General features: G+C 42.3%; 1 protein-coding gene across 27 annotated transcripts in view; it reads left to right on the forward strand.

Moving 5' to 3' along the window:
• Nucleotides 1-17976, forward strand: part of LOC134624906 (receptor-type tyrosine-protein phosphatase delta-like) — a 406192-nt gene that overhangs the window by 322210 nt on the left and 66006 nt on the right. For all 27 annotated transcript variants that reach the window (XM_063470050.1, XM_063470055.1, XM_063470052.1 and 24 more), the window contains 2 exons: nucleotides 9953-10098; nucleotides 12148-12289. In XM_063470050.1, the coding sequence (XP_063326120.1) occupies nucleotides 9953-10098; nucleotides 12148-12289 (288 nt within the window). The remainder of the gene's footprint in view (nucleotides 1-9952; nucleotides 10099-12147; nucleotides 12290-17976) is intronic.

Here is a 17976-nt window from a genome sequence, read left to right on the forward strand (position 1 = left end):
CATTTTGGATTTTTTTTCTTCTTCTTGTTCTTTTTTTGTGTGTGTTTTTTTTAAGAATTTGTATTTTATTTTAATGAGAATGTGAAGACTAGCAGAATGTGATGGTTGGGTGTACAGAGGATGTGGAGAAACCAGGATAAAAGGTCTGTTTATTTTCCTAAAAAGCTTGGTATTAGTATAACCTGGTTTGCTGAACTTAGGAGCATTTGCAGGATAGCTGAGCTGCTGAAAGGAAGCCAGTTGTCATCATGCAGGATTGCTGGAGCATGAGCTAGTTTGCCTGTAAGCGCCTGAGAAAACACAGTGCAGGGAATGTGTCACTTCTTATGGCCCGGCAACTGGCATCCATCGGAAATGGCTTGGCACTGCTTATCCATAAAATTAGAGTCTGTTTAAATATACAATGTCGAATCCGTGGAATTATTTGCTACATAATCCATCTCTGCTCCTACGGAGACAAATATGAGGCAAGCTTTTCCGCTCTGTGGTTGAGGGCAAGACAATTATGTGAAGTTTATGCTTTAAAGAAATAGGGCAGGCCCAAAAATAGTGAAATACTCCCTCGATTAGAGCCGGCTGAACATGGTAGTTATTTGATTTCCTATACACAATACATATATATATATTTCCTATTTCCTATATATTGATTTCCTATACACAATATAGGAAACAATATAAAATACACAATAAACACAAAGGAATTGAATAATATATTAGTATTTGTTTCCTTCCTAATTTCCTAATTTTCATATTTGTCACATGTACATGTTTCAGATCACAAATTTTAACATTAGACAAAATACAAAATGCAGTTTTCTTTTTATAATGGGAAAAAAGTCGTCTAATCTATTTGGCCTTATGTGCAAAAACTAATTGCCCCTAAACCTAATAACAGGTCATGCCACAGTTGGCAGCATGAACTGCAATCAGCCATTTGTAATAACTGGAAATGAGTCTTTCACATTGCTATTAAAGAATTTTGGCCACTTTTCTTTGTAGAATTGTTGTAATTCAGCCACATTGGAGAGTTTTCGATATATTCGGCCTTTTAAGATCTTGCCAAAGCATCTCAATCAGATTTGAGTCCAGACTACCACTCCAAAACCATCATTTTGGGGTTTTTTGTGGCCATTCAGATGCGGACATGTGTATTTTGGATCATTGTCCTGCTGCATAACCCAACTGTGCTTGATCTTCAAGGCATGAAATAGTGGCCGGGCATTCTCTTTCAGGATTTTCTGGCAAAGAGCAGAATCTTCCAGGTCCCAAAGCAGCAAAGCAGCCCCTGACCGTCACACTACCACCACCATGTTTGTTGTTTTTATGCTGTGTTAGTTTTATGCCAGATGTAACGGGACACAAACCTTTGAAAAAGCTCAACTTTTGTCTTGTCAGTCCACAGAATATTTTTTCCCAAAAGGTCTTGGGCATCATCAAGATGTTCTTTTTGGTCAGCAGTGGTTTTTGTCCTTGGAAATCTCCCATGGAGGCCATTTTTGCCCAGTTTCTTTCTTATGGTTGAATCATAAACTCTGACCATAGTTCTTTAGCTGTTGTTCTGATTTCCTTGTAACCTCCTGGATGATTCGTCGATGTGCTCTTGGAGTAAATTCGGCCACTCCTGGAAAGGTTTCCCACTGTTCCAAGTTGTGGTGTAGTGGCTGTCACAGTGATTCACTGGAGTCCCGAAGCTGTGGCAATGGCTTTGTAACAGTTTCCTGGCTGATAGATGCCAGTGACTTTGTTTCTCATCTGTTTCTTTAGATCTTTGCATGATGCGTTGCTTTGTGAGATCTTCTAGCCTAGTTCACTTTACCAGACAGATTTTACTTAAGTGATTGGCAGGAATCAGGGCGAGGCTAGTGAACTAGAACTAGAAGATTGGATAGCCTTTTCCCTCAACAAATGAAATCATCATTTAAAATCTTTTATCTTTGTATTATTACAATTATTATTATTATTTCTGTATTAGAAGAATCACACACATCATTATATTGACAATAATCTGACACGGTCAAAGACTGTTTATCATTTTTTTTCTTTTTACATCTTTTCAAGTCTGTGCAGCCTCAGCATGATAACTACTGGCCATTTTGCTGCAGCACTGCCATTTAATGAATCGTTCCATTGCCTAGTGGATAACAGAATGAACGAATGGCTTTCTGTGTTAGTGGCTGCCACTGCCTATCCTATCAGATAATTAACTTTTTGCAAATAGACTGCACTGACTACCAAACAGAGTAAGCCTGCACAATTAGAATTGCTTATCTATGTTCTTTCTTTTCTTTTTTTTTTCCTTCCCTTCCCTCCCCCCACCCCCCTCCCCTCAGACGTTAGAGGGAAAAACAAACAAGACAAACAAATCCAAATTTCATACTTCTTGCTCGACTGTTTTCTCCTCAAATGGTCACACACCAATTGGCCCCAGATTTGTGTATCCATGCACAAATGATCAAATAATGAATGAGCAGGGATGAAAATGAAGTGTTATTGAAAGTGAACCCTCTGTATTATTATTATTCTTTTATATATTTTTTTGCAGTGGCGTTTGACAACCTCAGCCCAGATGTTCAGAATTTCCAACAGGGAAGCTGAGTGTTCACCCCCCCCCCCCAACCTCCCACTTCTTCTTCAGCCTTCATATTTATTTATTTTTCTCACAGGCGGACGGTTTCGCACCAACAGTGGTGCAATTCAATATTTATATGTTTCCTTCTGTTTGGTTTCCACCGCAAAGGGAGGTGGACATTCCTGCGTCTGATTTGCCTCGGCGGCGATCCGGTCCCAGCTTTTAGAGCGTCGGGGGCCGTTTGAACAAAGCCATCTGTTTGAGTGGGCCGTTTTATTAAGTGACAAACTGGATCCCTCTGCCTCTCTAATGTGCCCCTCGGGAGACGGCGGTAGCTTGTTTTCGGGTGCGTGTCTGGTAGAAAGATAAGCACGGGAAGAGAGGGAGAGCGAGAGAGAGACAGAGTTTTCCTCTGCAAATGTCGCGATACGCCGCAGAAGAGACGTGCATAACCCATGCGGTTCCGTCTCTCCAGAACTGAGAGGTTTTTGCCTTTATGAATCCACGATGATAATTGAACAGGGACCCCTTTGGCTTCCATCTCATCCAAACTTGCCTCTCTTCAATATGTGCTTATTTAATGGACCCCTTCACGATTTTCTGTCGCCCCACGTCAGTCAATTTATTAACATCATTCGCCCATTTGCAATGCTTCCGCCATCCAACAGGAATGCTCGAATACTCGTGAGAGCATGTGCTTGTGCATGCATGTATATGTGCACGATTTGCGCTTCTGCCCCCCCATCAGAGAATCTGTCAGTGCATCGAATGTGGGACAAGAGCATTAGCCATTCTTTTTGAAGCGGTTGCTGTTGTCTGTGCACAAGTGCCCTTACTCCAGCAGAGTTGTAGCCAGAAGCTCAGACCTTCCATAGGAGCGCCACTGAGCATGAGTAATACACACCGGCCGGGGTTAAGACAGTCCCATCGGAATATGTTTTTTTAAGCAGCCTTAGTCACTGGGTTGAGTATTTTTGCGATGAGAGTTTGCATGCTATTATGCGTCCTACTGCTTTTATTCTGGCTTTAAAGCCACGTTCAATGCACTGATATACATTTATTTATTCATATCCGCCTCTCTTTAGCTCATGAGCCAGATAAGAGACCGTGACCCTATCAGGAAATGGACCTGCAGCCCTATTATCTATATGCAGTCTCTATATTAATGTGTCATTAGGCTGCATTTTTGTATATTCCATTGGATTAGTTTTACATAATGACTGTTTGAAATTTTGCTTAGAGAGCACATTTAAGCAGTGGGGAGGGGCTGGTGGTGGTGGTGGTGGGGGCAGTGTGGGAGAAGGCTTGTATTATGAACTTCATTATGTGTGACAAGCAGCACAATATTGATGGAAGAGTGGGTCCCCATCATTGCACTGCATTAAAACCTCTGCAGTGAATTAATGTACTATTCCTGATCCAGTAATTAACAATCATTCGGGGGCCATATCCCTTCTCAAGTAATCACTAATTGCAATAAGAATTTCAGATTCCATTTAAGGCAAGATTACCGATGAGCATGCAATGCAAATCAGCCAACAGTTCTAATTAGGCTCCGATTCTTTCTCTCTCTCTCTTTCTGCCGAGATCCTTTGTCAGCGCGTACAGTGTGGAGTTTGTTTCCTCCGCATTATAAGAGATACATTTTTTTTTATCATAACACTGCAGATAGCGAGCTGTGAAGTGCCCAAAGATTAGCATGTGCGTTTTGTCTTGGTTCCTTTTGGGTTTGTGGTTTTTTCCCCGCCCTCCCTTTATGTTGTTTGGCTCTGTTTTTGTGCATCTGCTGTTAAGACATTCTGCTTTGGTGTTTGGTGTGAGGTCAGACGTCTCTAGACTTCGTGCAGGCAGTTAACTAAACTACAATCACCAATGAGCACGTCACTGTTTACCTTCCTTTTTTCAACTATTATAACAAAGTTACTGCTACTGTTTGACTTGCAGAATACTCAAAGGATTATAAGTCATAAGTAAGTCAAACGTCTGAGGCATATATACATATATATATAAATATATATACCACATGTGTCACTTTTACCCTCTCCTGACACCAGCCGTCCCTTCCAGTCTAATTTGTGTTGCTTGCTTGAATTGTGACAATTCATCAATATCACACAGCTGATATGCTGGGGCTTAAAGATGTCGAATGAGGTTAATGACATCCTTTCTTCCATGCGTACGTCCAAAATGGAGCACAGTATTTGCAGACTGCCACCCAATGTGTTAGGATTAATTATCGCCCTCCGCAACCCCACCTCACCCTGCAAGTTAAAGATTCAGAGAGGAAATGGCCCCTTTCATGCAAATGAAATTGAATATGTCAGTCAGTATAATTGTGAAAACCGAGCCGTCTTGGACTGGTGTCTGTGCGCCCAATAGAGGTTTCAGCTAAAAGTCGGTTTATTAATGTTCTTCATTCCTCTCTTTGATTTGTGCTCTTTAATGGCTCGGCAGATCAAACTTAAGTCTACGGCGAATCCTGATAGCTGGAAATGTTTTGGCCATTGTGAACGAAACCCAGACTCGGATGTCTTTGAGAACCAGCATTTCTAAATGCAGTGTTTGACTGTGAGTTAAGCCAATATCAAACAGGCTTGTAATGAATGCACATCTGCAAGATCCTCTGAACCCCACTGGGATGATACAAAAAAAATCGATATCATTAGCCCAGTCCTCACTTTTACCGTCGACTGCTCGGATAGCTTCCCTGTAGCAGGTACTTGAAGCAGAAAACAAAAAAATCAAACCACACCAAGAAAAACCTGAAGATGTGAGGTTATTTATGCAGTGTCAGTTTACCGACAGTGTTTCTTGAAATGTTTCCCCTTCTGTGTCATGTCAGAGTTTGACTTGTAATTGGGTTTTGCAGTTAATAAACACGTTCGCATCATTCATTCGTTTGGGTTGGGATTTATCAAGGAGAGAAGAAATTTCCATTTAGGTCCAACACCTCTTACTTTTTGTTTGAAATCCAAGTTTGAGCAGAAAAGAAAATGGAGCGACTCTCCCAGTCCTTCCATTAGTGCCAGTGTCACTGGCTCTTTGTGCACTGCCCCGGAAATATATCGGAAGATAACATCACACAACGATTATTTGCACTGAAGGTTGCTCCTACATCACCTCTCTGAATGATTGATTCTGGTAACCGGTTTAAAGGCCAAACCAATGCAGCGCTTCTGAGGGTTAACAGTTGTGTGGGGTTGAATGGGGCATTTGCCGTAGCCCTGGAGAAAAGAGGAAGGGTGAAATGCAATGCACTGTTGCAACTTGAAAGAATCAAATGTATCCCAGAGTTTCCCTTCGTGCTTTAAATAGGTTTCCAGAAAAGGACTCGTGCAGATCAGCCACCTCTTTTTGTTAGTGCTGCCTAGCACCAATGTAACACCATATTGTTAAACAGCAGGGTGCAGAGTGTCAGCACAGATCAGACCATAACGGTTATATACAGGCTACCAAAAGATACCGGCCACAAGTTTAATTTTTGACATCTATATGCCGTTTTTGATTCCAGAGTAGGTAATATGTTGTGCCTGCTCAAACGTAACTCCTTGTGGTTATTTATTTATGTTTTTCTTTATAATCAGCTAAAAAAAAACTTGATTGATGGGTTGAAAAAAAAACTTGAAATGTTTTAAGACCTCATCAGTCGTAAGGGTAGTGTGCAGTAGCAGGAGCAGTTATGCATTTCATCTTCAGCCCACATTGTTTCAAGGCTTCCAATTTTCATTTCTGTTCACACATTAAAAATATAGATATTTAAAGTCAGGGAATGGTCTGCCCCCTCAGCCCTGTGGACATGGATGTTCTGAAGAACAATCGTGGTTCTCACTCAAACATCAAATTATTAACACAACATTGAACCATGAAAAATGGAGCTGTGGGATGCTTCGTCTTTTCCCGTGGCTATGTATGGGGTAGGTTACATAATGACCTCGAGGGAAGGCAGGAACAGGCCCGTGTCACAAGCCTTTCAGCTTGTGACACTTCTCATTTGTTTGCCACTGACAGCTTAGCACTGGATTACCAGGTGCCTAGCCATGGCATTAATTTATGTAGATTGTGGCTACCTCTCAAAGGAGGTGCGCACACGCAGCCGAGGTAAAAGGAGCCTCTTAAATTGTTAGCCTCGCGTTGAAAAGATAATCTGTGTTAATTAAATTTTTTTTTTTTTGGTTTAAATGAACATGATTACAGTTAAAAAGTGACACGTCTCCCCTGCTTTCTGCTTTCGTATGCTTTTATACCGCAACAGAAGTCATTTTCTGACACAGTCGCTGACAAAAAAAAAAAAAAAAATCGTGTTTCTTTGGTAAGGTTTCTCTGTGGCGTGTGAAATTTGCACACTGTTTGCTCACAGACCGTGCCTCTACTCGCTGCCAAGGTTATAGCCGCGGTATTGTTCGGACAAGAGCCGAGGTTTCAATCAGCCTCTGTCTGCGCGAAGCCGTACGAGGAGCCTACCAAAATGGATGTTTGTCAGCCGCAGATCTAAAATGGGGATATGATGGCGATATCAGCGGCCATGTCTGTGAAAACACCATTACCTCCATGTCACGCCTCAATCACTCCCCATTGTGCTATGACTAGCCCCCCCACCTCCCCTCCCCACACACACACATACACACACATGCAGACACACACACACGCCCTCTTCCCCTCACCTCCAGCGCTGATCTCCCGTACATGTCGTAGAAGTCTATTACAGGCAGCATAGGGAGACGCACCGCAGCCGTAATGGATGGCCTGGGAGCGAAAACAGCCCCAATAGCATATCAATTACCCATCAGCGCCCTCTTGGCTGCATGCCAACGTGCACCACACCCCGGCCAAGTCAATGAGATAAGGCGCAAATGCAGATATAATGGTGCTTTAGGCCAAGTACAAATTACACAGTGTCAACTCTGCTGCCCACCTGTCTGATCTGTCAGCAGGTGAACCAGAGTGCGAGTCTGAGAAACCTGCGCGCGCGCGTGTGTGTGCGTGAGGGGCGATCAGGCGATTTCCCAGACTCGCTGGCCCAGTGGAAGCCCAGCTGCTTGCCCGTTTATCTGTTCACTCTTTTGATTGCCACTCGCATATCTTATGTCACCTCTCCGCGAATCCCGCAGGTTAATTTGTCCCACACTCGCAGCGCCGTTGCCGACACTGCTGCTAGGCATTCAGCCTGTGCACAGGCAGGCACGCGAATAAGCACGGTCGCACGTTCTCACTCACACACGCTCACTCGGATGAGGTGATTCACATGGTTGGCATTGCTGCAGCTGTGTGGCCTCTAATGGCCTTCTGAAGTGATTGATAAAAGGCAAACAGTTGCTCTGCAGGGGGACAGATGGAGCTGCACCTCCCACTGAAGCCGGCACTCTAGCTTCAGAGGAAAACACTGGCGGCGGGGGTCTGACTTAGCACTGACATTATTGCTACTGAAATTATAAGAGCCTTGATCATGATAAAGCTGGAATGTAAATCAATCAAAATCTCATCAGGGGAAGCCAGGTCCCTTTGATAACCGATCACTTTCATGCTTTTTGATTTTTGTGCGATTGTAAAAGAAACGTCAGCTTGTGAGGCAGAGGCTGATTATCCTGGGGTGGGGGGAGGCAAGACAGAACTGAATTGTTGCGAGTGAATATGGATTGAGATTGGCTGTAATGGCTGACAAAGCCTGACTTAGGCCAGTGAACGTTTTTCTTGTAATTCTAAAAATGCACTCTGCAGGAATAAGATTGGAACAACCTCATTGTTGTGCAAACCAAAGCAAATACTAGCGTACGGCGCTGCAAAGCCCACATGGGGTTTGAAAACGTCCATACCATGACCACAGAAAGCACACACGCTTCCACTCCTCTGTTCTCCCACCTCCACTCGCCTGCTGCATTTTTTGCATTTTCATTTCCTTTACGCTTGACTTGTTGCGCCAAATTAAAGGACCAATTAAGAGCGAAAAGAACAGCAATCAAAGAATTCCAAAGCTCTTATAAGGTTTATGTCTCATTTGTGTGGGGCACCACTATTATTCAGTGATGTTCTACAGATTAGCAATGTCTGCAACTAAATGGATTTATAAGGCTCCTTTTTTCTGAAAACAAGTGGGGAAATGTTAAAATATGGAGATATTAGCCCTGGTACTGATGCTACTGATCAGAAACACCCAGTCTCAGAGGGATGCTAAAAAAAACTAGTTCATGTTAGTTCATGTTAATCACTTCTAACCGGAACTATGGCACCCTGTTGAGATTCAAGTGACCCTTTCTATTTTTAAGATTAGGCTTAAAAATGTCCTTTTTGATAATGCTTATAGGTAGGGCTGGATCAGGTGACCCCAAATCCTCCCATGGTTGGGTTATGATACTGAAGCCTGATTGATGCTTACACACCACTTTACACTTAATCAATACTTATTATTAATCTCCTTCTCTCTTCCATGGTGTGTTTTTGTCCTGTCTCCCTCCCCACACCCCCAACTTGTCACAGCATATAGCTGCCCGTCTGCTGGAGGTTTCTTCCTGTTAAAAGGGAGTTTTTCCTTCCCACTGTTGCCAGGTGCTTGCTCATAGGGGGTCGTTTTCTCTCTGTTATTGTAGGGTCTTTACCTTACAATATAAAGCCCCTCGATATGACTGCTGTTGGGATTTGGTGCTACATCAAATAAAATTGTACTGGATTGAATCAGAGTCTCGTTTCAGTTACCAACTAGTTCCGATTAAATTAACTACTTCTTCACAAAGTAAAGAATTCAGAAAATAGACTGGCTTTGCAGCCTCGCTTGTATGGAGAACAACAGAATCACCACAGGAGTAGCTGCATGCATCTAGCTCGCATTTCCTCCCATTTATTTTATGACAGTATCACATAGCGATCACAATAGCACAGTTTACAGGCAGAGAAATAAGAGGTGGTCTTTTTTCTGCCTTGACACAAGTGAAAGTCTTTATGTCTAAATAACTGGCAATTAAATCCAAATTTCCTCTTGAGAACAAATGAAAAACAACAAGTGGAAAATGGTTTTTATAAGCCTAATTTCTTTCTTTTCTCCCCTCCATCGCAACAAAATCCACCCTAAGTCTCAAGTCAGTCAACCTTCAATGGAGATTTCACAAAATCCTTCCAGGGTCAGGAGAATGTTTTATACATTCTGCTCCCAACACCTCTGTCCTTTTACTCCTGATCTCAGCAGCTGATCTGTTTGCACTTGCACAATAAAGTCTCTATAAGCTCTTGTCTTGACTTCCAAAGTCAATCTTCTTAAAAGCCACATGCCAAAATCCTCGACTTTTTTTTCCTCTAGCGTGTGTGTGTGTGGCTTGATAAGAGATTAATTGCTCATTCTCTGCGATGCTCAGATTTAAAAACAATCTTTTCTTGTTTCTCTGCTTCTCTTTTCAGCACCACCAAAGTTTTTAAGAACCCCCAATGACCAAACAGGCGTGCAAGGAGGTGTAGCATCCTTCATCTGCCAAGCTACAGGAGATCCACGGCCGAAGATCGTGTGGAACAAGAAGGGGAAGAAAGTCAGCAACCAGAGATTTGAGGTATTAGGTCTATTGTTCTGATGTAAAATGCTCGACAAAAATGGGAATGCTTCAGCACTGCTTTTGGCTCTGCTCGCACATAATCCATTCCGCCAAGCCTCCCTCGCTTGCTTTTGCCCTGACTTGCCACCACGCATTAGCAGGCTCTAATAATCACGCTGGCCAGGGTTTTAAACATGCATGAGGTTTAATGAGCAAGTACACAAAAGATCTGGGGACAAATTTGTAATTGAATAAAAGACAAGGAAAGAGCAATTGGATAGAAGAGAAAAAACACACACGAAAAAAACCAACACAACTTGTGGTGTGACCCAGATACCTCCATTAGCATCGCGCCACATTTGCCAGCTTCGTGCAAAGTGAAAGGGGGGGAAGTAGCGCTTTCACTTCGGAAAAATCCTTCTGCTTTGTGGCATCTTTATCTAAATGCATGTCGTGCCCTCCTTATTTTGGCTGAAGCTTTGATTTCTGGTCAGCTTTAATCTGCACTTGGGCTCAATACCCATGAGAAACAACACATCATCGCAGAACACTGATAAGATTTCTATTAATTTCTGTGTCAGTTCTCGGGACTATCATGATGTCACTTTTTTTTCCTCCTTCTCTGCCCTAGATGCCATATTTGCTTGCTACTGCACAGCAGGATGGCTTAAGGGAGCTTGGAGACCTCTTCCCACCTCTTCTTTGCATCTCATGTCCGCAGAAATCTAATCTTATCAGAGTTCATCGCGTTTGCATCGCACGTTGCGCTGAATGCTAACACGCTAGTTTTCATTCCTCCACTGCCTCACAGGACTTGCTGGCAGCTGCCATTCTGCACCGATTCAATCATGCACTGCCGCTTCATCTTCTAACAAAAACCCATTTCCCCTTTAGAAGTCTCACATATTCCTTTTTTAATTTGCTCTTTGGCTTTGACTAAGAAAAGAGGCTGTTTTTGCACATCACCCGCTTTAGCTTGGCCAATGAAATGTTTAAAATGTATTGTTAACTAAGATATGCTCAGATATACTGTGAACTTTAAAAATGTCCGTAGGCCTGTGCGCTTGTGCGTGCGTGAGTGAGTGTGTGAGCGTTTGCGTGTGTGCAACAGAGCTCTCGGGCCTATTCTTTTTTTTATTGAAATCTACCTCTATGCTTAAAAGAGATTGAGTTATGACACACAGATCTTTCTAAAATCAGTGAGTATACAACGTGTAGCATGCAAAACAAAACAAAAAAAAACAAACCCATAGCTGAATAAGCTACCAAAAAACCCACACCTGTTTGTCAGCATTTTATGTGTCGTTCGTCCAAAGCAGTCGATCCTGTCTTTTTGTACCACTACCTCACCTCATGGTACAACTGTCCGTAACCGTTTATCAAGCCACCTTTAACTGTTTGTGCTTGTTTCTGTCCCATTGACACGATCCAGTGTGATGCATTTCCTTCAAAGGATTTAAAAGTTAACTTTAAGAGTGGGACACGTTCAGGTTTCAATTCTCTGCCACCTAAAGTCCGGGCAAAAATTTGTCTGACCAAGATAAAAGAATAAAAAATAATATAAAAAATTCCCCATTCTTAAAGTTAGTCAGCCTCATTGGTTATTTTATAAAGTCTTGCACAGCGCTTAAGTAGATATCCAGCAATTTACAGCTGAACACATAACAAATGGACTCCGTGCCTAACCACAAAGAGTATGCTAGTTTTTGTTTAAATCAAATATAACTAGCACCTACGAGTTAGCCACAAGAAAAATAATCCTGCATAAATTCTAAAGATACTCTTTCTATATGTACATAACAACAACGTGCAACATTCATCAGAACATAAATCACTAGGGTTGAGCGTAAGGTAGGCAGCAGCTTTCGTTCCTGTCATAGACAGCACATTGTGTCAGTCACCATCAGTGTTGTTAGCTAAATGTCCTCGACAGTGTTGTTTCTGTTTCTTTCTTTCTTGTTTTTCTTTTGTTTTGTTGTTTTTTTCTCGTTTTTTTCTGCAGAAGGTCCCTCACCCATTGTGAACAAAAAAATCTCCTTTAACATATCCTGTCTCTCGCACCTGCAGGTGATTGAGTTCGACGATGGCTCTGGTTCAGTGCTGAGAATTCAGCCGTTGCGCACGCCCCGAGACGAAGCCATATATGAATGCGTCGCCTCCAACAGTGTTGGAGAGACGAGCGCTACCACCAGACTCACTGTTTTACGTGGTAGGTCCCTCTCAACAGCCCGACAAGCAAAGAAAAAGCCACCACCAACCCTCCCTACTACACACACACACATATACACACTACTAACGCACCCTTTTCTTCCAACTAACCCAGGTAAGCTTGAATTTATCTGTTTGATGTCTTTCTTGCCCTCTTTTTTTTTAAATTTTCCTTTATTTTCACCGTCACTCTGAAAGTGGGTTTGACTGTGCAGACTTCGGTTACACTCACGTTGTGCATTCTAACTTGATAAGATTTAGTCCATTAGCCATTTAGCCAACTAAGTTTCCGTTTCTAAGTGACTTAAGTCATTTGCATACAGATTTCTGACACAATAATTAAGATGCCAGTTAAATTATGCAAATAGCCATCTATTCCTAGCCTGGAGTGGTTTAATGGAAAAGCTCAGCAATAATTTTCAAATCAGTCATTTTTCATCTCCTGCACTTCAGCTTTGATATTCATTTGACCGTGCAGAAAACAAAGCGGTGCGTTCTCACGCGATTAACCGCCGTATATTGTTCCAAGCGGTGTTGCGATGGCAGGTTGGCTCAATGTCAGCGCCTTCCAGCGGACCAGTGGTTGTTAACACGCCGCGCACACCCCTCTACACGAACGTGCATAGCAACCCGGGCAGGAAAGGTCAGCCACTTTGTTTACTTTCAGCGAGCGGTGCGGGTAAAAGTCGGATGACAAATATCGAGTTGCGATGACAGTGCCTCTTTTATAAGGAGCAGTGAACAAAATTTTATCTTGATTACACATAACATCCCATTCAGAGGCAAATATGTGGTGGCCCTGAGCTCAAAAGGCTGCGTAATATCTCTCTAAAACATGACTTGTTTGACTGTGAATGGAGAAAATGGCTTTAGAAGGAAAAAAAAGAAAAAGCCTTGGGCTGCTTGAATGAGGTGCGCTCCATTATGTGCCACAATTACACAACATGGCAAATGAGTTCCTATTGAGAGGGGTGCTTCCATCCTATAGAAAAAAAGCTGGCACTGCGAGTCTCTGAAGCACCCCCCTACATACACACACACACACACACACGCGCGCACACACCCAGCCCTTCCTCCCTCCACTCGCTTCTTATCTCACCAGTGAGCCAACAAAAGGCCCTTTGCACTGTCTCCAGAGGCCGATTGAAAGAGAAAGGTGGCACGTTCAAATGCAGCTTTCTCCTGTTTACTCTGGAGCACAAAGTGAGTGTGTGTGTGACGCGTGTGCACGTGTGCATGCTCTCACTCACATGCAATATTGTGCATTTCCCCTTCCCTTTCACTCTCGCTCTGCCTCTATCTCTGTATTTTCCCTTCACACACACACACACACACACACACACACACACACACACACACACACACACACACACAAATAGATAGCTGAGGGATGGGTAGAAGCTGCTCTTCCCGGCTCCACGGCCTAGCATTAGCATGTTTATTACCATTTCCATTTTGCTCTTCTGCTCACTCTCCTTTCCCATCAATGTATTGAAGGTGAGTAGAGGCCTATCACGGCTGAAAAAAAAAAAAAAGAGAAAAATGGGGCCGAGCTTTTTCCTCCTCGGCTTTGGTGCAAATATAAAGTTGTGCTCTTTCACGTTGCTTACTGTGGATACGTGAAATATTGACTTTGTGAGGATTTAGCTGATAATCTGGAATTTTAAAAAATATAAAAATTATGTTGATTTCACTTCAGTATACGCTGCTGTGGAATAACAGGAGTTTAATATAGAGTGAGTTTGAGGATTGAGCACAGGTCATGAAACTAATAATAAACGAATACATTAATAATAAGTATGAGCAGTAGCACCAGTTGGACACATAACAGTCACAGCTTCACGTACCTGTGTTAAATGTAATAAAACATTTTCCTTTATTGGTATTGCAGATTATAAGTATACACAGCGTACCACACACACGTGTTCGAGTTGCAGACGCTACTCAAAGACAAGCTGACTTGTGTTCGGTGCAAGGTGGAAATGTGCCGACACGCCGTATTGTAAAAGCGTAGTACTATATGAAGAGCTTGCGAGTGCACAGCGTTACCTCAAGAGTGTGCTATAAATGATTTAGAAGCCCAAAAAGCTTCCTACCTCCAAAAGTGCTCCGTACAGTACGGCACTGCTAGTTTCATTCCACACGACATAAACTTCAGCAGATTTTTTTCGAACGCTCGTCTGTCACCAAGATGAAAAATTCACTTCTTTGGCAGTTTCACTGGAGAAATACCGAAGTTACACACAAGTGTGTGATGCAGGCCTGGAGAGATAAATAAGCAAATAAAGATAAGTGCTACTGCACCAGGCGTAATACATATAAAGTGACTGTTCGTTTAGTTCATTTAGGCTCCAATGGTCTGTGGAAACGACTGCAAAGCATCTGTTGTGGGAAGCTCGCCACAGGGGGCGATGCCTAATTCCATGAAGGAAAAGCACATTCTTGTAATTGCCGTGTTATGAGAAGAGGGGACTTGAGGTGACAAATACCAGGGGATATTAGTATTCCAATGGGCCTCCAACTTGATGGGAAGCGCCATTAGTAATGAACTTCCAAGCTTTAGAGAAGCGATTTGCATGAAAGGCGAACTCGGAAACGTAATGATGTTCCAAGTCAAATCCGCCAGGCCCCGGCATGAGGTGCGGCTTTTCTTATTGCACTTTCTTTTCTTTTTCTTTTTTTTATGGGGGGTTTCTGTGTTTCGATTAACTGTGAGATGACCCGACTCATACGTGATTCATGTCTTTGAATTAGGGTCGTCCCGATTTGCTCGGTAATTGAGAATGACATGAAGAGATTGAAAAATGAAGAAGCAGCACATTTTGGGTGTCGTGGCCGGCATACGGTTTCAGTAAAAGCGGTGTTTAATCTTCTTCATGAGCGCGGACATGCTCACGGTGAGGCGTCTACAACGAGTATATACCCTTAGATGGTTAACCGAAAGTAAACATGAAAAACACCTGAAAATGTAGACAAAACATCGCACAGTGTCTAGACGCTTTGCTAGCGGCACTTCCAGCAGAATGATGTGTACATTTGAGTGCTGCAGTTCATGATTCAGGCGTGATTAAGGATTTATATTTCATCCTCATACTCCCATTATGCTGTCAACAACCATTTCCTGTGCCCCACACACAAGCAGGCAAACTTATGCAGCTGTGCACAACTTGACAGTGGGAGCGGAAAATGGGAAGCCGCTCTCCTGTGACGGAAAAATAGAATGCATCATTTCCATTTGTATGGAATGGTGCAGGGCTGTGTAGCTGAGACGGATCTTTCCACATGCAATGAAAGCGCCGCTACATGATCAGTGATTATTCATAGACAATGTATACTCCGGGCTCTTTGTCGTTGTTATGGGCGGAAAAAAGAAACAGTCTCCACTCTTAATAAAAGACGCCAGTACCTGCCTAATTGATATTCCAGGCTTTATACACCGACATCCACAGCACGTGGGTCGACAGAAACCTGCCTGTGAAGCAAAAATGAGCAAATTTGGACTCATAATAAGGATTAAAATGTACCTTAACACCTCTGCCTAAATGCCATTTTTCATTTGTATGCTCTTGCACCGCTTCTAACAAGTGCAGAGTGCAAGATGAACAAAAACTGGTCTGCATGCTCAAATTGCTCGGGAAGATAAATGCTGTGTCAGCTGTCTCGCCAGAGTAAGCGTAGCAGTCGGTAGAAAGCAAGTGACCATTGTAAAATTACCGTGTTTGTGATCAGTGGCTTGCAAAAAGAAAAAAGAAAAAAACAGGAGAGGAGGGGGAGCAGTAGCAGCTACCATGCAATTCTCTGGTTTACTGGCGGGAGCTCTATAGAAGGCGAGACCTGAGCTGCCGCATGGAAACACTCAATTTTGTTAGGAAAGTACACTTTTCCTCCAAGGAAATGGTGCTGGGATGACATGCTGACTCGTTGTGAGAGTTTTTAAGTATGAGACGAACTTATCCGAACACTTTTTCTGTTTTGTTTTTTTTGCACAGTCAAAGCAGATTCATCCTTGTACAATACTTAGATTGTTAAACTCCTTAAACTTTCTTTGCAGTCTCTGGCTTTTCAGAGGCCACCAACATTTCATACGGTTGCTAACTAGTCATTATATCTGCTGCATATTTTTTTTCCCAGCAACGCTGGAACCGTCACAGAGAGTCGATTATCATCATTAGATGTTTCATAAAATAGCCACATTGCTGGGGATTTGGCCTTGATGCTACTTCTCAACTTCGCTCCATCATACGTCACAAAAATGGAGCACGTAATGACAAGTTATTCGTTATTGTAATTAAAAAGATGGAGTTGACTGTCCTCGACGAAATTGATCTTCACGGGAAAGTAAAAGAGAAGGAGAAGAAGAAAAAAAGATCATCCCTCAAACCCCTCTATAACGCACTGCGTGGTTAATCACGAGAGCCGATCATTATCTGTATTGTATGCAGGATGATTTAAAACAAAAAGTGCTGCTTGCAAGATTGATGTTGGGACTTTTGCAGCCTGCGTAGCATGTGAGAAAACATCTGCTGCTGCCTTAGACGCTTTCTGACTGCACTCAGACCGTGATAGATAACTCTGCACGTGTTTCGGCTTTGTATTTATTTTAATAAAATGAAACTCGGCCACACAGATTAATAATTATTGATTCAGACAAATGAGGAATGCACGTTTTGTTTTTGCTTCCTGGCCGTAGATGCCGCTGTCCTCCACAGAGGCCTCGCAGCAGCACCGGCCCGTAATAGGGTCACGATTGATTTTTCTGTGTGAACAGTTTCCTCATTCAGTATCAGAGTACACAGTACACCATTTTTGTGCTGAATTTAATGCTGAACTTGAGAACGGCCTCTGTGTCACAGCTGAAAACCTAAAAAATGTAAATCAAACTGGAATTTGCAGAAAAAGCTTCATATTGAAGATAAAACCCTGCATAGTTCTATTATCTACTTTTTCTACATTATATAGTCTGTAAATAACTCAGAATGTGTAATCTCATTGTTTAGACCATTCAAAATATAAATATATGTATATATATATTTTTTATTTTATTATATTATTATGGCCACTATTATAAAATATATATTTTATATGCGCTCCTGTTGTTCTGTTGTCTCCTTTTTAATGATGTAAGCCCAGAATTTTATTAAAAGAAATATGTATGCACTTCTTAGATTTGATACTTTTTATGACACTTTTTGTGTGTCAGTATTTGTCTGTTATTCAAACTTATATAAGTTTTATTCAACATGTGAGGTCAGAATAAATGTAACTTCGCTATGCTTGCATAATAACGACAAAGGTCTTCTAATATGTTTATATGTTTTTCAGTTTTATGAGTAAAGAATTGATCCATCCAACACTTTTTACCCCTGAGCTGTAAAAGGTTGGTGGGGTATTGTTGTCACCCTGCCAGGGGCACAGGTTAAGCACCTACGGTTGTGAATGCAATAACTCGAGAACGAGGCATCGTAGGAGCTTCAAGTTGATACCATAGATGCATCTACTAAAATTCTCAGATGAGTCTGAATCTCAGTGATCTCGACCTAAAAGTCAGAGGTCACGTTGTCTGAAAATCTCGATAACTTGAGAACAAGTTGACCTAGGATTTGGAAATTGATGCCACAGGTGTGTCTACCAGGAGGCTGAGGGGTAGAACAAAACAAATCGGTTCTGTTTCTTGCAGCACGAAAAACT

This window comes from Pelmatolapia mariae, linkage group LG3_W, assembly GCF_036321145.2.
Source record: "Pelmatolapia mariae isolate MD_Pm_ZW linkage group LG3_W, Pm_UMD_F_2, whole genome shotgun sequence".
Lineage (NCBI taxonomy): Eukaryota > Metazoa > Chordata > Actinopteri > Cichliformes > Cichlidae > Pelmatolapia > Pelmatolapia mariae.